A 22146-nucleotide genomic window follows, 5' to 3' on the forward strand; every position below is an offset into this window, starting at 1 on the left:
TAAATACGTTAAGATATGCTTTGGTCAGAGCATATGAAGAAAATCCAGCATCACAGAGATATGCAGTTGGAAAAGAGAGGACTTCAAGGATCCTGTGTTAAGCAGCCTCTAAGATGTCTCCCAGTGATCCTGCCCCCCAACATTCATATCCTTGTGTAAACCCCTCCCCTTCTATGTGGGCTGGACCTAGTGATTTCCTTCTAAGGAATACATATGGCTAAAGTGGTGAGACATCACTTTGAAGATTACATTACAATAAGACCGGCTTTTTGGAACTGAAGGAGACCTCTGGCCCATATCCAGCGAGGAACTGAATCCTGCCAACAACCACGGCAATGCGTTTGGAAGGACATCTTCCCCTAGTCGGTCCTTCAGCTGAGACTGCAGCCTCAGCTGACCCCTTGATTGTAGCCTGTGAGGGACCTTGAGGCATCCGTTAGGCCTGCCCCGATTCCTGACTGCCTGTGAGATACTTACAGATAAATGTGTGTTGTTTTAAGCTGCTGTGCTTTGGAGTAATTTCTTCCACAACATTGGACAACTGATAGACCCATGAGAGGGTCTTAGGGACACGCAGGAGTCCCCAGACCTCACTTTGAGAACTGCTACTCTAGAACTATCCCTCTTTGACTGCTCTTGTGGATTTTATCCAGTCAGTATCTGCCTCTTCTTTCACTGCCCTGCTCTCAGGAAGAGGATTGTATAGGGATGAGGCCCTGTCCAGGTGAGCAGTAACAGGTGATAGTGTGCGTTTCCAGGGTCAGGACGGTGCCTGTGCGTCGCATTGCTGCTCCCTGAGTGTGGAAATTCAGGCAGTGTGCAGCTCATCGGGGACATGATGGCAGATCATGAGATCATGGCAGGTTCCAGGTGGAGTCTGTCCCCTCCTCAGTGAACCCACACCCTGCCCACCCCCATCCTGGTGCTCTCTGGGGAACTAAACTGCAACCCTACAACTCATGCACTGGGGCCTTGGAGGGCCGTCACTGCAAATTTTCCTATTGCTTCTGTCTTTGGGGTGAGCAACATAGATAGCCAGAATGTGACTTTGTCTTCCAGTTGAAGTCTTCTGTCTGAATTTGCAGATGTTCATGTTCATACAGGCCCATCTGTCCATCCTTCCAAATTCCTGAACTGCTGATGTCACAGCTCTTCTTACAGATGGAAAAGCTGAGGCAGGAAGGAGAATCGATGGCATCCAGTCAGGGTTCCAGAGGCTGTGGTAGAACCAGGAAAACAACATTCAAACGGAGGAATTCCTTTAACCATATTAATTACTAAGCAAAAGTGGACGTTCCTGATCTCTTATATCTTCCTACTTCCCAGAGTAACGTCAGTCCTGACCGTGACACCTCACATTCTAGATCACTCCTGGCTTTCCCCCAATGGCATGTGCCATGAGGGTAGGGACTTGGAGACCATCTGGGCCTGTCACCCCACTGTGGAAGAAGAAATGGAGAGCCTAGCCCAGGAGATGATGTGACCAGCGCAAGGTCACGTAGCAAGGTAGAGATAAGATCAGGTCTCAAACAAGACTTCTTCTCCCCTCCCCCACCCCCACTCACAACCGGTCTCATATTAGAGCTTCACACGAGGGGCCCGCCACCCCTACTGCAGGCTATGGGGGCTGTGAGGGTGGTGCTGGGCTCAGTAGCAGCTCAATCAGTGACTGAGAATGAATGAGGATGCTGGCACGTTTTTAGGTTTGGTCTATGACCAGGGTTAGATTCCTGTGATTAAAAGTTGGTTTCTGACAAGGTCAAGGTTAGAGGGTCAGCCTGTAGCCAGGATGGGGAAGTCAGTCATTGTTGAGGCTCAGCCTATCTCTGATGGGGTTTAGAAGTCAATCTGGCTGGAGTAAGAGGCCAGCCTTAGGTTGGGGTCGTGTCAGTCCATGGCCACTGTTTATTTCTTGCAACACTGATCAACCTCTGGTGCTTCATGCAGCAGCCCTGACATCCCAAGCCCTCTTGCCTTAGTACAGAAGGTCCAGTGTCCTGAGCAGAGGATGGAGGGATCAGCTCCTTCTCCAGGGGTAGAGGGGACTCAGGTAGGGCACCAAGGAACTCGCTCATCGGGCTGGAGTTGGCATAGCCTTGGTTCTAGGGCTGTCCTCAGCAGCTGGCCTGGGACACAGCCCTTGCATGAAGGGCGCAGCCACTAAAAAGACTTCAGACCCTTGGAGGCATTTCCTGTTTTCCAGTGAACTGAAAACTCAGCTTCCTGCTTAGAACAGTCCGTAAGGATGGTTTCTTTTTTTTGATGGTGGGCAGGGTGTCTGGGGGCAGAGGCTTTGTTGGACTTGAGGACAAGCTCTCAGGGTCCTGGTAGGAGGAGGCCCAGGGAGATGAGTGGGAAAGGAGAGCAAGAACCCCGGGACACCTCAGCCTGTTTCCTGGCTGTGCCTTTGTGTTCACAACCAGAGCCCTTAGGGGGAGCAACACCAGCATAATCATACCCCAAACAATTGTGTGTATTTCACATGGAGGTGAAAGTTCTCTGGAGAGGAAAAGCAAGTGTGCAGGACCTATGTTGGCATGGTGACCAGAAGCATGTTGAAAGAGCTGGGTCTTTGGCGCCACCCAGACCCAGATTCAAATCACAGGCTTGAGTGCTCATCTGTCCCTGAGGCTGGGTATATTGCGTGCACAAATTCCTGGCCTTTCTGAACCTCAGAGCCTTCATTTCTAGAATGGGGTCCAAATAAACCCCTCCCAGGCACCACTGGAAGCCAGTCTCCTTCCTTCCAACTGACTGCAGGGGGAGAAGGGTCCAGAGGCGCATCTGTTCCCCAAACAAGGCAATCGGCTCCACTTCCGCCAAAGTGAAGGCTCCAGGCTGGTGCTGCTGCCCCTCCCCAAGCCCTCTCTCCCGCCTTCTCTATGACCTACAGGCACAAGCTGGTCCCCCGCCCCTCACTTGCCCAGCTCTGGCTCTCCTGTATTGTCTCTTTTGGTGGTGGGTCGAAAGAGGATCGGGGTAGGACAGAATTTCCTGCTTGGCCCCACCTGCCTTACCTTTGGCCCCCATTATCCCCACCACACTAGACTCTGTCAGTTCCTCTGCCCCTGCTAGGGATCACCCAGGACCCCCAACCCCCAACATCAACATGGAGTGCAGATTAACAGCCCCCTGCACAGCTGGGAGAGAGCGGGTAGAAAGTAAGGCCATTTATGAAGGTCATTAACACGGACCATAATTTTGAAGGAGGTGTTGGCCAGATGAGGCCCACAGCTCCCATCCCCATGGTGGGTCCAGGTGTGGAGGAACTGGCCTAGACGGGAAGGCTGCAGGGGAGGGTGGGGAGGGCCCGCCAGCCCAGCCTTGCTCAGATTCCATCTGGCCCTTGGCCTGCTGTCTTTTGTGTCACCACCCTTGCCTCTGGATGGACAATGTCCATTAAGATGGGCCCTCACCTTTCCCTTCGGAGTGGTGCCTCCTTGGAGCAGCTGAATTGCTGGAGGCACCGAGTGACCTAACAACTGCCCAGAACAGAGGCCGCCAGAGGCCCGCTCTCACCTGAGCAGGGAACAGCCGGACACAGCTGAGCCTGGCTGGGACTCTGCCCACGTAGCCTTTCTCCTCCTTCCTGAGTCTCTCCTCGTTCTCTCCTCTTCGCCCTCCTGCCTTCCTCAGGACAATAAAGTAGGAGTGAGGTAGATTTAGGAAATCTGGCAATGATGTGAAAATTTCTCTACGCATGCACACGTAAAGATCTGGGGTGGAGGCACAGCTAGGCCTGCAGGCCCTGGGTGAATATATTCCTGGGGGAAGTGCTCTCAGAAAACCATTCTCTGCAGGAGCCCTGGGAACTCAGAGCTGTGGGTGGCCGATAATTCTATGATCACAACATTGTTCTGCTCCAGGAAAAACCACCACCCAGATGGGATCAAATGCCAAAGAAGGGTTCTTGGGAGGGTCTATTTATTTGATTTGGTCCTAGCAGGAAGAGGAAGGCTGAGTGAATCTCGGCAGGCCATTTCCCACCCCTCATCCTAGCAGTCTGTTCTCTGGGATGCTTCTGGGAGCCCTGAATGACTGTTCATTGGTTCATTCATTCATTCATTCATTCATTCTTTTAATTACATATAAATATAGTTCAGCCCTAGGGAAAATCACAATGACTTCATCCCACATTGTGATCTCTCCGGCGTTGTTTTCTTTCTTTTCTCCATAGCATGTGCCACCTTCTCAGGACACTCCTAGATCCAGGCAGGAGGGGTGCTGCCCAGGCTCTGCAATTTAGAGGGATCCCTTCTCCAGCTTCTCCCCCTTTCCAAGGGCCAAGGAGCCAGCAGCTGCAGCCAGCAGCCCTGCTGCTAGACTACCTCTTGGTACCTAGGATGTGGAATTCCCTGCCATGAGCAAACTCATGGTCCAGAGTTTGCTGTCAGAGTCTGCACATCCTCGGGCCCATCCTCCCAGGGTGACTCAACCCCCAGCACGTGCACCCTTGGCCAAGGAGTGTGGATGGAAGCTGGACATGATGACTGGGGGTGTCCTACTGGTGTGAGACACAACCTGGAGTGGGAAGAGAAGGAGTAGCCCACAAGCAGAGCCAGCTCTCCCCAGGCAGCCACGTTCCTGGGAGCCAGGACTCCAAGGAGTCCTATTCCAAATTCAAACCTGGCCTTTCAGGTTGTTATGAAAATGTGTATCTCAAGGGACAAAGTTAGGATGTATTTTACTTAACAACACCCTGATTTATAACTTTAAAAATATTTAGCCCTTTGGTCCATTTATACTATTCCTTAAATGTCAGGGGCAGCCTCGACCTTCTAACACATTATGTAATTTACTTAATGGTCATGTTTACAGTTTATTATTCTCTGCCAACATCCTTGCCTTGTGTAAGGGCGAGGATTTTTGTCTTTGTTCACTGATGTCTAGATGGATGGCTTACATGTAGTGGGAACTCCATGAAAATTTGTGGAATAAGTGAATGAATGAATGAGTGAATGAATAGTTCTGTGTGTCATCTATCCTGTGTGCAAGTACCTTCTGTATGGTCTCTGGGGTTCAGCCAGATCTGGCCTGTTGCTAGGTCTGTGAACTGAGCAATGTTCAGTTTCCTTAACTGTACAACTGACATACAAATACAACAGCTTTATGAATCTGTAAGAATTAAATAAACTATATAATTGCTGAGACTCAGTTTCCTCATCTATAAAATGAGGGATAATTGGAGTATCTACTTCATGTGATTTTGGTGAGGTTAAATAGGCTAGTTTATGTGACATACTTAGTATAGTGTCTAGAACAAAGAAGGTTTTTTAGATTATTAATAACCTAAAGAAGGAAGCATGAATGGTAGATTCTGCAATTGGTTTCCCAGAAGTCAGCCTTTTCAGAGCCTCCCAAAGCAATCAGTGGGTGGCCTCCTGCTCCAATGTACGTAAGGCCTGAGAGGCAGTGGCATGTATAATTGTTCACCTTGCACATAGGTTCCAAAGCTGAGCCTGGTCTGATCTCAACCCTCTGGCAGTATTTACCTGATCCAACTGGGGGAAGTAAGCACTGAAACATAAACTCTGCCATCATACCCAGAGACAAGGGTGTCTTTATTGAAGGGGTGGGTTGGGCTCTCAAAGATTGTCCCCCCTGCAAAAACCATCAAACCACTTTATAAACAATTTCCATGACCTTGACACTCTCATGTTGAGAAATGAAGTTGAAGGCTGCTGCAGGACTGTCCTGGAACCCAAGCCCCCCAAGCTCCCAGCCCTTCCATGCCATGCAAAGCTGACTGCCCTTCCCTGCCCTTTGTCTGCCCACATCTTCCTCCCCTATTAGTGCCCTCTCAGCACTACCTCATCCAGGAAGCCTGCCTCGATAATGCAGACCTCCCCCGCTTCTCTAGACTTCCCTCGTATCATCGTCAGCAGGGCTTTCTTTGTCTCTCTTGCCTGCCTTCCGCTGCCCTCCTGCGTGGGGCCTGTTTTGTTTCATGCTGGTTGTCAGTTCCCTGAGGGCCACAATCTTGCCTTGGATATGCTCCTTTCTGCCTGCAGTGAGGGTCCCTCACTGGTGGGGCGGGTTGTGTCAGGCGCCCCCAGGAGTGCTGAGGAGCAGGACATCTGAAAGATAAGAGAAAACAGAAAAGAAAGGCTGCCCTCGTTACACCAAGCTAGGCTTTCCTGTGGTGCAGCCTGCACTCTGATCAAGAAGTGGGGGTGCGAGTGCCTCAGGGAGGAGAAATGATGGCAATGGAACCAGATGCTGTGCCTTGGACCTTTTGATCTCACTGGTGTTTCACAACAGGTCTTGAGGCTGTAGGTCTCATTACCACCATTTTATAAATACAGAAATAGGTTTAGAAAGGTACAGTTACCCACCCAAGGTGGGCAAGCTCCCTAAGCCAATTTTTGGTGCACATCCCTGCATTATTTTTGGTAGATTCCTACAGCTGCAAGAAGGGGAGACGTAGTTACTCCATAACAAGTTCTCAGCCCACCCTCCGAGACAAATACAATTTGTTAGCAAGTAGGCACAGAGAGCCTTGTGGATATTCTGAAAGCTCCATCAAGTCCCAGGTCCCCGTCCTTTTGGGTGTTTCTGATAGTGCCTCCCAGGAACGCTTTCCCACAACAAATGTGACCCTGTTCCCCCATAGCATCAGGCTGTCTGTGGGAGTGAGACAACAGGACACCTCCAAGACAGCAGGAAACACAGGCCATGTAGGGGTTCAGCCAAGGTTGCTGTCTCCAAGGGCGATAGACAAAGGTCTTTCTAGATTTGGGGTATTTTCTCTTTTTTTGAGACAGGGTCTCATTTTGCCACCCAGGCTAGAGTGCAGTGGTGCCATCACGGCTCACTGTGGCCTCAATCTCTGGGCTCAGGTGATCACCTCACTCTCCCAAGTAGCTGGGGCTACAGGCGCCACCACCATGACTGGCTAATTTTTTTGTAGAGACAAGGTTTTGCCATGTTGCCCAGGCTGGTCTTGAATTCCTGGGTGCAAGCTATCTGCCCACATTGGCCTGTCCAAGTGCTGGGATCACAGGTGTGAGCCACTGTACCCAGCAGAGGGTTATTCACTTATTTATGTTCTTTTTTCTTCTTTTGAGACGGAGTCTTGCTCTGCCGCCAGGCTGGAGTGCAGTAGCATGATCTCGGCTCACTGTAACCTCCACCTCCCAGGTTCAAGCGATTCTCCTGCCTCAGCCTCCCGAGTAGCTGGGACTACAGGTGTGCACCACCATGCCCAGCTAATTTTTGTATTTTTAGTAGAGACAGGGTTTCACCATGTTGGCCGGGATGGTCTCGATCTCTTGGCCTTATGATCTGCTCACCTCGGCTTCCCAAAGTGCTGGGATTACAGGCACCAACCACCACGCCTGGCCATGGGGTTCTACATGAAGTGCGCTACAGAGAAGTGCATAGATCTTAAGGATAGAGCTTAATGCATTGTCACAATGTGAACCCACCTGTTTGCCGGCTCCTCGTTCTGAAAACAAAACTAGTACCTCCAGAAGCCCCTCTGTGCCCCCTCCTAGTCACGACCTTGCCTCCGCATAAGGCTAACCACTAGCCTGATTTCCAAGAGCATGGATTATATCAATAGAATCACAGTGTGTACTCTTCGGCCTGGCTTCTTTCCCTTCACATTATGTTAGAAGAGTCCTCTGTGTTGTTGCATGTAGCCCTAAATCACTCATTCTTATGGTTATATAGTGTTCCATCGTGGGAATATTTCACAATTCATTTTTCTTTCCGCAGTGGATAGATTTTTCTCCTGGGTCAAAGGTATACAATATGGCTTTCACAGACACTGACGAAGTTTTTCAAAGTACTTGTACCATTTTCTGCTGAGACCAGAAACATTGAAAGTTCCAATTGTTCCACATCTTATGTCTGACTTTTTTTTTGAATTAGTCATTTGGGTGGAGGTAAAGTGGTATCGCAGTTCGATTTAAATGTGCATTTTTCCAACTACTAGAAAAGTTGAAGTCTCCCTAGGTTTTCATATCCTGTGTTTTAAAACATGGAGATTTATCTTGAGATATCTTTGCCAATCTGCATATCTCAGACACCACTAATGTCACCTTTCTAACATTCTTTATGCTAATTAACAAGCCACCATTTTCCTTGAGAAAATAGTTTTCTAGCATCCCTTATGTTAATGGCAAAACTCCCAGGTGCTTTGGGAGGTAAAAGAAGGCTGAAGAACTTGTAGTAGCTTTCTGAATAAATACTATTTATTCAACCTGCTGTCCATCCCTGAAAAATGTATTTCTGATTGTACTTGAAGGGTCCTCCTTCAAGTATAGCTTAAAACTAACATACCACATATGTAATGTCATTGTCTGGACTAAAGTACTTTGAAGTAGGAAACAGACTTCATGATGTGGCTTTCAAGCCTTCTTTCCACCCGCTCTCTGCCACTCCAAACATGAGGACAACACATGCCTAGTGCTTCTGAGATTGCCTTGCATGGGGATCTTCGGGCTTCTGGTAGCCCGAGTGATGGTCTGCACCTCGGTACAAGGAAATAGAGAAGGGATAATATCCCCATAGATTTCCTTGGCAAGAAATCTATTAGTCTGGCTGTTTCTTAGTTCAGGGCACAGCCACACATACTCTCCTCAAGCAGCTCTGCAGCCACCTGAACCTTGCTAGGGACCCTGCCCAGAGCTCCCCTGGAACAGGTGGGTCAGCGCCTGGCTTTCTCAGCTAGAATGTGGTTGAGGGTGGGAAGAGAGGTTCCAAACCAGATATACTGACAGGAATTGACCTTTCTCAGTGCTTTGTGGAGCACAGAAATTTGAGAGGACGAGTCCCTTGTCTCCAGCACTTTGGAGCTGTTCTCTTCCAGAGCTCTAGGTAAAGGGACGTGCAGGCTGGTCACATTTCATTCAGCCACGTGCTTGCGGGTATCTCCTGACCTTCCTACAACAGCTCCTTTTGTTTCTGCTGATGTTTTTCGGCTTTATTAAGTTATAATTGACAAGTAAACATTGTGTATATTCGCAGTATATGTGATGTTTTGATAAGTATACATTGTGAAATGATTACATCAAGCTAATTGATATTAGATTGGTGCAAAAGTAATTGTAGTTTTGCCATTACTTTTTAAAATTTGTTAAAATAGTATATAGTATTTCTTTTAATTTTTATGTTAAGTTCCAGGGTACATGTGCAGGATGTGCAGGTTTGTTACATAGGTAAAAGTGTTAGTATTACTTTTAAAAATGGCAAAAACCACAATTACTTTTGCACCAACCTAATATATCCATCACCTCACGTTCTTTCTCCTCCTCCTCCTCCTCCTCTTCCTTCTTATTTTGAGACAGGATCTTGTTCTCTTGCCCAGGCTGGAGTGCAGTGGCACAATTATGGCTCACTACAGCCTTGACCTTCTGGGCTTAAGCAATCCTCCTGCTGTGGCCTCTTGTGTAGCTGGACCACAGGCGTGCACCACAGTGCCTGGCTGATTTTTTTTTTTTTTTTTTTTCTTTTTGGAGAGATGAGGTCTCACTTTATTGACCAGGCTGGTCTTGAATTCCTGGGCTCAAATGATCCTCTCACTTTGGCCTCCCAAAGTGCTGGGATTACAGGTGTGAGCCACTGTGCCTGGCCCCAGCCCATTCTTTTTTTGTGGTGAGAACACATAATATCTTCTCTCGGCAACTTTCAATTATACATAATTATTAACCATAGTCACCATGTTCTACAATCAAGCTTCGGAGCGTAGTTATCCTAACTGAAACTTTGTTAGTTCGGCCAACATCTACCCATTCCCACCCTCATCCCAGACCCTGGCAACCACCATTATACTCTCTGCCTCTATGAGTTTGATGTTTCTCCTAATTTTGTTTAACTTTGTGATAAGACAGACAAGCTGGTGGGGAGGTTGCTTCTCCTTCGGTGGTCACTTACCTAGAAACAACTGCCTGAATCAGAGAGAAAACTATGTGCTAAACACATCCTTCTTGGGGTGGGTCTGGATATTCATGCTTAGATCTCCAGGTGGGCAGGAGATGTTGCTGAGAGAGGAAAAACTGTGAGAGAAGAGGCCTTTCGGGCAGACATGCCAGTCACTGGAGGGCTTATGAGGAAGTGATTTTGTGAGTAGAGGGTGACAAGGGAGGCCATCCCCTTACCTTAGGATAAGAAATAGTAGAACTGCAATCGTTTCTGTAACTTTTTTTTTTTTTTTTTTTGAGATGGAGTTTTGCTCGCTGCCCAGGCTGGAGTGCAATGGTGCGATCTTGGCTCACCGCAACTTCCACCTCCCGAGTTCAAGCGATTCTCTTGCCTCAGCCTCCCGAGTAGCTGGGATTACAGGCATGCGCCACCATGCCCGGCTAATTTTGTATTTTTGGTAGAGATGAGGTTTCTCCATGTTGGTCAGGCTGTTCTTGAGCTTCCAACCTCAGGTGATCTGCCCACCTCGGCCTCCCAAAGTGCTGGGATTACAGGCATGAGCCACCGCACCCGGCCCATTTCTGTAACTTTTAAGGAACAGGAAATTCTGGCCAATGGAAATTTCTGGTGTACTCAAGAGGGTGCTTTTGAATTTCAAACATTCTTGAAAAGTTTGTGTTGGGGAAAGAGGAGGAGTCTTGCAGTACCGGGCCAACATGCTTGAATGGCAGAAAAGGAATCCCAGAGTGAAGGAGGAACCTGGAGAGCCCAGGAGTCGGCAGGATGGGCACAGACATGGGCTGCGTGGGGCAGGTGGGCAAGAGCGAAGCGTTGAGTCCCCCGGCCAGTCTGTGCTCCAGGCCAGAACTCTCGCCCTAGGAGGAGTCCCTGGACCCCAAAGGCCTATAGTTCCAAGCATCAGGCCCAAAACTGAGTCATGAGGAGGCTCAAACGGGCATCGGCTGCAAGGTGGTCCGGCATTTGCTTCTCTGGAAAGACAAAAATGCAGGTGCTTTCTTGCCTATCTCCCAGCACCCCAAGGCAGACAGGCCAAGGCAGCTGAGAGCCATGTCCAGTCGGCACAGGTCCCCTAATTCCTTCTGACAGCCCAGAAGCACAGAGGAAGGGGGAATGTGCAAATATGGTCATTTGCAGCTTTTGTGCATCTTCCAAGGAGAAAGGAAAGCTGAAACCACGTTTAGGTTTAGGAATTTTTGAATCTCTAATATATAAATGGCAAAAAGCTTCATTAGTGCCACTTTGCCACTCATAACGGAGATTAAAAATTCTTACTGGCACTGAGAAATAAGACTTAACATCATTGTATTTATTAGGTTCTGAAACAATACACATTCACATCCTTTTGAATACAGTACATTTGGCACAATAATGTTTACAATGAAATAACACTAATGAATGGCAAGAGATTAAAATTACATCCAGAAAGGAAAAAATGTACAAATAAAGCATCACAATACAAAAAAAAAATCCTAAAATTGAATACATTTTATAGTTAGCCAGAATTATTTTGCACATAATTTAAAAAGAGGTAATTTTTTAGCCTTCTTTTTTTTTTAAAAAAAGCAAGAATAAGTTGTTTTTTCACCTTTGGAGGAAAAAAATTATGTTTCTACTTCACAAAGCCCATAATGAGAGAACACAGGAGAACAGCTATCCTTCATATATATTTTTTGGCTTTTTTTTTTTTTTTTGCACTCCCCCCCCCTTTTTTTTTTTTTTTTTTTTTTAGAGAGAGAGAAAGAGAAAGGGGGTGGGGCGGGAAAGATTAGAAAAAACTGGCAGAAGTGTTAACAGTGTGTCTATTTTCAAACTCTTGTAAAAATGAAAATGAAACAATGATTACTCAAGGAACACACAAGCCTTTTTCTATAGACCTTTGCTGGATTTAAATCTGCCTGTGTGAGAACGTCACCAGCCAGAGGCATCCCAGCCAGCCCAGCCTTGGGTGCTAAAAAGGGCCCTTTCTGGGACAGACTGACTGACTGCCTTCAGCTGCCAGGTGGAATGTATTATTTGACTTCCCAGCAAACTTGCCAGTTGTCCTGTAGGAAAGGCCCAGTCCCCACTGCCATGCAAACACCAGACCCTTGGACAAGGCCATCTGGCATTGCAGTTAGAGCTTGCTTGGTTGTCCAAAGTTTAAAATGGTGAAGAAAGCAGAAGAAAGAACAGTAGTTACACATGAGTATGATGGGCAGTATTATCATGTCTTCCTAAAAAATGAGATGATGCCACCGTAAAGATGTTTCTGTGCTTGTACTCAACTCCAGAAGATAGTCTCTCTCCAGAATGTCAAGTTACCGAAGATAAATTAAATTAATCTAATGTTCTTCATCATTCACTGGTATGCCAAACACATGAATTGATATATCATAATATTTAATATTTGCAATTATTATAAGAACAGATAATAATTACACCTGAGTTTTTAAAAAATAAAAACAAAAGAGAACTGAATGTCGTCATTAGTAACAAAGGCTATGACCAGCCAGATGCAAATATGGACACAGACTCTCTATGGGCTCAAGATAGTTACTGTCCAAGCTTTGAAACCACCATCAAAAACATTCCTTTCTCTCCCCCATCTCTATCAGGGTATAATAGAGCACAGGAGAACTGTATGTGAGATTTAATATAGCTTAATACATGTTTACATCTTTTAAAATAAACCAAAATGAAATAAACAATACAAAGAATCCCCAACACACCCCCCATCCCCCATAAAGGAACACACCTATGTCTCGGTAACTTGAACCAATACACTTACAGAGTATTGCACCTGGACATTATTATAATTATTCTTTCATAGACTAAAGTTTTATAATATGCCTGAACATGCAGCAGTTGATACCTCTATATTCAATGAATTAATTCCACAGGCCTTGCAGCAAACACTATATACAAAAATCTCAAATGTACAAAAGGCAAAAAGCTTCATTAGTGCCACTTTGCCACTCACAAGTATATATATTTAGGGGCAGCTGGGAAATCCACGTGCAATAGTTGGAATGGATTCCATTCCCTGCTAAATCAGTTCAGTAAATTAGGTAATCAAATGACCTCCAGGAAACATATACACAAAGCCACACAGAACCCTTGGAAATGAAAGAATAACACTGTTAGCGTATCTACAGGAGGTAATGTCACATCCCTTAAATAGTGTCCACATGAGTTGCCATTGCATGTCACACAGAAACAAAACTGAGTACATCTTGTGACACTGTCAGTTTTCAAACAAGTTGCCGTTCAGTCTCCAGATACCCTTTGTATAACCCATGTTTAGCCTCATTCTGCTTATTCCAAAAGCAGGTATTTCATATATAACTTTACATGTTTAATGTTTAAAAACCACAACACAGTAGTACTACCATTTTGTATAAGTGCGCTAAAATAACACACTGCTGCAGAAAATAAATAGTGTTTATGCTAGGAACTTAGGATGAAACTGGAAAGAGAATCTGGGAGCTGAGCTTTGTTGGAACCCCCGGGTCCTGGCCTTTGTGTCCAGGTAGAACTTGAATGATGAGGAACGCTACTTGCTGCCTTTTCTCTCAATTCATACAGCCCTCATGTGTCACTCGGTCACTGACAGCATCCACCTTGGACGACCGGTTTCTCATTTTGTATTAGCCCTTTAATATCTACCTGTATTCAGACTGGAATTTATATCTTTTGGCCAATTAGAAAGTGAATTTGAAAATATATCTTTCAAATGTTAACAGAGTTCAAAACCCCGTTCCTTTTTCCACAAAGAGGATTTCTTCCACAAGACACAAACTTACATGACTTTGGCATGCTGAAAAGCTAAAACCAAAGCAGGCAAGAGTTAGCCATTCCAGAGCAAACCAACCCAGCTGGCCAATCCCTGCATCTCTGGTCTCCCTCCCTCAGAGGGCATGCCTTGAGGGCGCCGTCCCTTGTGCGTGCGGAGAAGCACCAGTCTCTTCTCCAGGACAGAAGGGCAGGGATGGCAAGCTGGGGCGCAGGAGGGAAAAGAAGCAAGAGGGGTCAGGATCTGTGTCCAACAGCAGAGCCAGAGTCTTCTTGTTTGCTTGCTTTCTTTTTTCTTTTCTTTGCAGTAAAAGAACTGAAGTTGCTTCACTGCCAGGAGCCCCTGAGGAGTGGAACCAGGCTTGCCAACGGTCCAAACACGGCAGTGTATACAGCTAACTGCTGACCCAATGAGTCTGTATTACTGGTGAGACAAGAACCGAGAGCGCCTTCTGGTCGCCAGGTGGGAGGGGGAGGAGGTGGCCTGGGGCAAGGGAATGCAATAAATAGACAGTGGACATGGGACTGGGGCTCCGAGGAGGAGAAGTAGTTCAAGACCTGCTGAGTCTCTGCAACACAGGAGTCTTCTCTGCACCCCTTCTTGCAGCATCGGCAAAGTCCAACTGCAGTGGGCTCTCAGGGCATCAGGTCTTCACCAAAGTAGGAGAAGCCTTTGAATTCCTCCTGGTTGATCTGCTTTACAATTGCTTCGTCCACAAGGGTGAGTACCGGCTCTTCCCGGGTAAAGTCTTGGTCAAAATTATTGACGTCTCTTTTGGTTTTCTGTGGGAAGAAAAGAGAAAGTGGTAAGTGGAGGCTGCCCTCCCTCCTGAGGGCCCCCCACGGGGAGTGGGCACCGCACTGACCAGCCTGTCACCAAAGCAGGCCTCTAGCTACCAACAGACAGCAGACACGGGGCTGTCCCGATGAGGTAACGATGGATGGCCCCAGGACCCGGAGGTGACAGAGGAGGAGAGGAAGAATGAGTCAAGGTGAGAAGGAAGAAGGGGTGAGAGGGTATGATGGAAAAGCAGGGAAGTGGGATTCCCACAGCCGTGTGTGTGTGTGTGTGTGTGTGTGTGTGTGTGTGTGTGTACGATGCAAAGGTCCCATCTCACACCCTCTTCCAGCAACTGCTATAACCTTCTGGCTCCATTACAACCTCCCTTCTGAATCCCCTCCCAGAGGTCCTTCTTCCCCATAATCCGGCCACATCTGCTCCAGGTGACATCCTCTCTACAAGCCTGCCTCGATTTCCACTTATTCTCACCATGAACCCAACTGTGTGCTCCCATATTTTTTCAATTATTACACTCAGCACATTGACTTGCCATGTTTTTATGCTTTTGTCTAGACCAAGAGCTTCTTAAAGGCAGAGACCCTGTCTTGTTCAACCTTGGGTTCCCAGCAGTTCCCTAGCAGTAAGTGTCTACTGAATGAAGAGTGTAAACTCACCACTGACTCTGCAGCTCTGAAGGACCCATACCTCTGGGTTCAAGTTCCCAAAGTACAACTGTGAGCCTTATGGTTCTGGGGGATGGGGTGGAAGGGAGCAATCAATCAATCCACAAATGAATCCTGGTTTTTGGAGAAAATCAGGAAGTATAAATAATGCTGTCTGCCTTTAGGGGCTTAGAGTTGAGTTTGAGGGGCCAGCAGTCCTGTGTAGAACACATCGCTTTAGTTAGAAAAATTTCCATGGAGAAGGCAGGGTTTGGACTAAAATTTGAGGAATGGGTGACAATTGTACTGGTAGAAATGGGAGGGAGGTACTTTGGCAGGGAGAAGGATGGAACAAAGGCAGGGAATAGGAAGACAAAAGATGCATACACAGGCCAATGGGTTCACCAAGCTGCAGGGGCAGAGTGCAGCATGGGGATGGTGGGAGTTAGGGCTGGAGTCCAATGGCAGAGGCCTTCAATAGCGGGTACCCTCTCCCCCACAGCACAGAGCACAATGCCCAGAAGATTAAAGGCAAGGACTCCAGCAATACTTTTTTCAGACACTGATTAACTGGTATTACCCAGGATTAGTGACCTGGATGATGGAATAAGTCTTGTGGAAAGATTCATATTATTAGTTGTAGGAGAAATAATATTAATATACACTATGCTCTGTGGAAACCGGTAACCTAAAGATGTTAATAAGTAGTCCATGAAAAAAGGGGTTTTGACACAAAGCCATGTTTTCTACCCTGCTCTTGGAGATTTGCTATGCACATTGGTAAGTTAGTCTCCGAGAAATTCTGGAGTGAGGAAATCTGGTTTGCTTTGTTTGGGCCAGGCTTCCTCAAACTTGACCTAAAACTTTCTTTTTTTTTTCCTAAATAGTTTATGAACACCTCTCCTGAGAGCAGGTTCTACAGAATGCAGTTTGGAGAATGTTGGTTTACAGTTTACAAAGCATCTTTGCATTTATTTGCTCATTTGATCCTCAGAACAGGCCGGGAACATCCTGATCCTACAGATGAGGAAACTGTGGCTCAGAGAGGTTTGGTGACTTTCCCAGGGTCACCGGACTGGTTAAGAACAGAGCCAGAACTCATGTCTGGGCTTCAGTGTGATGCCTTCCACAGTGGGTAAGGTCTGGAAATCTGGACACGGGAGAAATTGGAAGATATAACAAGAGTCAAGTTCAACCAGGAGACATTTAGGTAACACCACTAGGCAAAATAAAGCCAGAAAGGCCTGCCAGTCGGCAAGCATGGTGGGAGACAGCTGTGAGTCCGGGAAGACAGGGGTAACATGGGCCGGGTGAGCTGCGCAGGGGACTGTTTTCAAATGGCCCCAGGTTGAAATCAGAGTCACAAACAGCACGGAGAAGGGACAAACTGATTTCTACCATCTTTTAGCACCACCAGTCCTGCCTGGTGTCTTCTTTCTGGGCTTGAGCTGCATAGGTCAGCAGGTCTCAGAGACCTTGGAAGGCGGAAGGAGAGGACACACAGAAAACCCAAGGGATTCCCAGAAACAGAACCTGCAGCTGAGGGGCATCCATGCTGCCCCTGAGAGGGGAAAGCTGGGTGGTTTGGTCACCTCTGCCAGGAGGGCTGGCCCCCAGCAGGAGGACCATCTGTTCTCCCTCTCCAGTGTGTACAGAACAAGAGGAAAAGGAGGGCCCTGCTTGAGAGGGAAACAACAAAGACCATCCCAACAGTGACGCACATCGACGCGGGAGGGTGGCGCCTGGGCAAAGGGTGTGGGACACCTCTTCTGAAGATCTCTATGGAAGGGGGAGGGATTCACTGACTGGGGAGGATTGCAGGCTATGGGCCCTCTGTGCCTGGTGAAGTGAGTCTAGAGGGAGGAGTGGGCTGGGCAGGCTGTGGCAACAATTGGGGAAGCACTGGGTATCATCCCAGAAGGCAAGCCAGGGGCATCCACGCTGGGGGGAGCTGGAGCCGAAGGGGACAATGGAGTAGTAGGGGTGGCAGTAGAGAGAAAAAGAGAGTCAAGGAATACAGCAAGAGGAATGTTCCATTTGTAACATCACCAAAGACGGGCCATGTCCAGGTCTATGGTAGACTAGTATAATCCAGGCAGAGGGCTGGCTGTATAAGGCGTGGAGGCAGGAGATGCCTTCACCATCTCTCCTAACTTGGCACTCACCACACTGAGGAGGCCCCCTCTTTTCAACTCATGTATGATATAGTGACCAGGATTCTCCAGGTTTCAGAATCACCCCCAGCTCCCTCCCAGCTGGCTGCTAATGAGAGGAACCTGTGTATGAAGGACTTCAGAAAATCTGTAAGCTGTCTGGCACTGGCTCTCCCTATTTACCTGATTGTGTTTCACCTGTTGGTCATTAGTGTCTGTTAATCATGGAAGCTGGTTTCATTTCTTGAGGTCAACTGAGCTTAATGGTAAAGCTAGATTCTACAGGAGGTCTGAATTTCACAACTTGCTGTTGTGAACCAGGGAACCAGGCTCAGTCAATACTGCTAGTGGTGTCATTCCCAGAGGACTTTAGCTTCATGGTGGTCTACCTTGGAGAGCCATTTAGCTCAGCTCCACGATTCTTGAGGTTCCAGAATCATTTGTGGCATTCGAGAGAATATGCCATTCTTCATGATCGTTACAGACTTGGCTCACCCATCTCCTTACACTACTTGGCCCCTACCCTACTTTCCTTGGAGAGATTTTAGGTACATGTGAGTCACCCATTTCTAATTCAAATAACTATCCCCACTATGTGCAATCTCTAAGTGTTAACATTAGAGGCTTGGGAGTTTTCCAAAGCAAACGTCCCTGGGAAAACCCATCCCCTATTAATGGTATGTAGGTAGCACAGCATCCTCGAATTTGGAAAGAACTGCAGATTATATTCTTTACTCACCGATTTCATTCTTTGAAAAGCTGCTACCTCCCTCACAGAGCAGGCACAGGACTTGACTTAAAGGTTCTGAGGGGCAGGCTCTCAGAGACACTTGTTTATCGTGATCCTCAGTTATCCCTGCCTCCCCTAATGCCTAAATATCAGGCTCCTGCCCCCCACTGCAGAGCCTGAGAGATGACAGTGGGACACAGGGAACAACATTCTAACTCTCCGGTCCCCTCCTAATCCCTGAAGCCTTTCCTACAACCTTCGGCCCACACTTAGGGAAGGCTGCATAGAGTAGGAGGAAGATCACTGGCTGAGCTCATCCTGGTGCCATCCCTTCCTGGTTATTGAAGCTGTGAAGTTAAACTCTTTAAGCCGTGATCTTTTCATCTGTCACATGGGGGTGGTAACAGGCACACTATAGGCTGCCTTGAGGACTGAGTGAGATGCGATGTTAGGTTCCTTCTGCAGAACCTGGCATACAGAGGGCACTCAATAAATGATAGCTCCCATCATGCCTTCAAATCTTAGCATTCGTGTGCCATGGGCATGCATCACGCACAGCTTGGTTGTTACCCAACACAGTGCATGGAATCTGCCCATCAATGAGTTTCCTGAAGGTAGGGGCTGAGTCTTACCTTTCTTTCTGTGCCTCCAAATCCAGAACTAGGGCTGAGCCCAGGACTGCCTGAACATCCTAGTGCTTCCTCCAGCAATTGAGATGCTTCCATTGCACATCACTGCTTTTGGGGTAAAGTCCTGAGATCTTTCAATCACCTGCTTCTGAGGCCCTTCAGGAGCTTGTCCTTGCCGCCTCCCCCAGCTTCATCTCCCTGGCACTGTCCAACTGTGGGGCTTCCTCCTGCTTTCTCCTGCCTCCAGCCTTGCACAGCTATCCCTCTACCTGGAATGCCCTCCCCCATCCCTGCCTTCTGCCCCACATCCATGCAATTTCCCCACCTCCATGTATGTGCCCTTCCTTCAGGAACTCTCCTTGTCCCTCCAAGGCTACTTGAACAAAGCTTCTTGTGGGTGCCCTCACCATCTCTCCTAACTTAGCACTCGCCACACTGAGGAGGCCTCTTCTTTTCAACTAATCTATGAGCTCCTTGCAGGCAGAGACTGCGCTGAACTCACCATTCTATCCCCAGCCTAGCACAATGCCTGGCACATACTGCGTACTCAATAGATATCGGCTAGAAAAAATTAATAAATGCACCTCTCTTGCTGCTACTTTATCTAGAGCCAGTAACGTGATCTGGGTTCAGGAGCAGGGACTACTGTCCCGTCAGGGGGTGTTTTGATTTTGGGAAGTGGAGGCAGGGGGTGTAGAGGGGTACGGCTGTAGTCTGATTCATGAAGGGCCTGGAGCCAGACCATCACTAGCACCATGGAGCCTGCAAAGCAGGTAGGCTTAGGCCCAATTAATGAAATGTCTTCTCCCAGGACTTGGGGCACTAGAGTTCTCTAATTGCTGACTCAAGATAGAAACAGAAACAGGTTCGACCACGGTTTGGGAAAATTCCATCAAGACAGATATGTTTAGGGACTTGGTGGGTATGTCCCTGACCCCTGTGGTTGATGTTAGAGGAAAACAACATTCCAATTCCCTCTGGCATCGTTTCAGAAATAAGGTCTTGGATTTGAGAAATCTGGGACTGACTCTGGGGGAAGGGCACATTTTTGGTGTCTGTAGTCAGGGAGGGAGGTGGAACTGAACAAAATAAGAGTTTCAGGTCACTCCATATCCCTCTCAGAGACTGGGCCCGCCTTAGAGCTCAGGCAACTCTGAGGCCTAGAGGCTCAGCGGCTGTGGTGGTGGTGGGAGCCCAGGACAGAGGTGGGCAGGCAGCGTCAATGCTTACTTCCTGTCTGGCCAGCACAATCTCTCACAGCCCTCACTGTGCTGAAGTCATAAACTCAAGCTTTCGGAGGAGCCAGCAGCTTCTGCTTCTGTCTTCATTTGATTCCCAGGAGATCAACAGATGACTTTGTTTTAAAGCATGAGAAACCTCCTGATCTTACAGGCTGGGGCACAGGGGGCTGGCTTTCATGGGGCCACCTTGTTGGTCCCTACCTTCCCCCTTAACTCTGCTTGGCGTGACAGCAACAGCACAAGTAGCCTAGTGACCCCAAGCCAGAGGTCCTCTGCCTCATGGGGTGTGACCTGAACTGAGACATGCTGTCTCTACATGGTCTCCCAAATGCCAGCATCCTTCTAGGTCCAATGTGAGCCTCCTTCTTATAACTTCCCTAACTCCAGTCTCATTTCACCCTGCCCTCCTCCCAGCTCCTATAGCACTGTCTGGATCATGCATTTAGCCCCTTCTGCTATTTCATGTGTATCGTATTCCCCATCATACCCCTCAAGGTACCTACTGCAAGGCAGGGCACACAGCAGACACTTAATGTTCATTGGCTGAAAATAATTTTAGTCACTATAACAGCCAAATCCCAAGTTCATCCTAGCTTTGAAATGTCCATATTCTTATCTAAGCTCCACTTTTCTCCTTTAAATATTCTAAAAGAAAAAGAATTTAAATAATTAGAACACTTCCTCAACATCAACTAGATCCTCACATAGATGCATATATTCTTTATAGCCATACATTTGAATTAAAATAATATATGTGTATATGTTTATATACTCATACTGATGTGTGAAGTTAAATGAAATAAAGAAGGTATCACTGCATAGTGCCCTGCCTGGCAAAAATGAGAATCTCTTAACTCTCTAGTTAAACATTTCTCTAAACATAATCATCTGTCATCCCTTCTTCCTCTTTATAATTTTGTTAGCCAAGAAATATTCATACTTTTGGATTTTCTTTATAGTAAACAGGTCAAAACATATAAAGGGGTCATCTGGCACTGGACTGCCCATGGAACTTTCTATCAGGAGTCCATGGCAGTTCTCTATTTTTTTTGAGATGGAGTGTTGCTCATGTTGCCCAGGCTGGAGTGCAATAGCACAATCTTGGCTCACTGCAACCTCTGCCTCCCAGGTTCAAGTGATTCTCCTGCCTCAGCCTCCCGAGTAGCTGGGATTACAGGCATGTGCCACCACACCTGGCTAACTTTTGTATTTTCAGTAGAGACGGGGTTTCTCGATGTTGGTCAGGCTGGTCTTGAACTCCTGACCTCAGGTGACCTGCCTGCCTTGGCCTCCCAAAGTGCTGGGATTACAGGCATGAGCCACCGTGCCCAGCCTTTTTTTTTTTTAAATCCATCTCCTTCTTAGAAGGTGGTGGCCAGAGGTGAGTGCTAGGTTCCTGCCTCTGCGGTCTGAACAGTGCCAAGTGCAGTGGTGTTACTTTCTAGTAGGCGTGAACCCTTAAATTATATTAACATTGTCTAAGGCAGTATCAATGTTTTATCTTTTCTTAAATAGCTATGAGAAAACGTTGACACATTCTTAGTTGTATCAATCCAATTTTACCCCATTATGAGCTGAATTGTGTCTCCCCAAAAAGATATGTGAAGTCTTAACCCGCAGCACCACAGAACGTGGTCTTATTTGGAAATAAGTTCTTTGCAGATGTAATCAAATGAAGATGAGGTCATTAGAGTGGGCCCTGATCCAATATGACTGGTGTCCTTATAAGAGGGGAAATTGGACACAGAGACAGACATGCACAGAGGGAAGAGACACGGGGACACATGTGTGAAGACTGAAGCTGTACCACACAAGCCAATGAACGTGTGCGGCTACCAGAAGCTGAAAGAGGCAAGGAAAGATTCTTCTGTAGGTTTCAGAGGGAGCAAGACCCTGCCAACCCCTTGATTTCAGACTTCTAGCCTCAAACTGTGAGATCATAAATTTCTGTTGTTCTAAGCCACCCAGGTTTTGGTACTTTGTTACAGTAGCCCTGGGCAACTAATACAAACTCCAATCTTATTTTTCTGAAATTGATTAAAAAAATTTTTTTTAAGTATATAAAGTAGAGAGACGAAATCTCGCTGTGTTGCCCTGGCTGGGCTTAAATTCCTGGGCTCAAGCGATCCTCCCACCACTGCCTTCCAAACTGCTGGGATTACAGGTGTGAGCCACCATACCCAGCTTGAAATTGGTTTTTAAAATCCAGACGTAATCCTTTACACTTAACCTTGATTTCTTCTTATTTTGGGACATACTTCTAGCCTGTCAAGATCACCATGATTCTGCAA

At 47.2% G+C, this 22146-nt stretch overlaps 1 protein-coding gene across 2 annotated transcripts in view; it reads right to left on the reverse strand.

Moving 5' to 3' along the window:
- Window positions 1-11173: 11173 nt before the first annotated feature.
- The window catches only part of PRKCE (protein kinase C epsilon), a 540751-nt gene continuing 529778 nt past the window's right edge, over window positions 11174-22146 (reverse strand). The window contains exon 15 of one of the 2 annotated variants that reach the window (XM_005575968.4): window positions 11174-14442. In XM_005575968.4, coding sequence (XP_005576025.1) covers window positions 14296-14442 — 147 coding nt within the window. In that variant the 3' untranslated portion in view covers window positions 11174-14295. The remainder of the gene's footprint in view (window positions 14443-22146) is intronic. The other variant, XM_005575969.5, reaches the window with a different exon arrangement.

The sequence above is a fragment of the Macaca fascicularis genome, chromosome 13 (genome assembly GCF_037993035.2).
Source record: "Macaca fascicularis isolate 582-1 chromosome 13, T2T-MFA8v1.1".
Classification (NCBI taxonomy): Eukaryota; Metazoa; Chordata; class Mammalia; order Primates; family Cercopithecidae; genus Macaca; species Macaca fascicularis.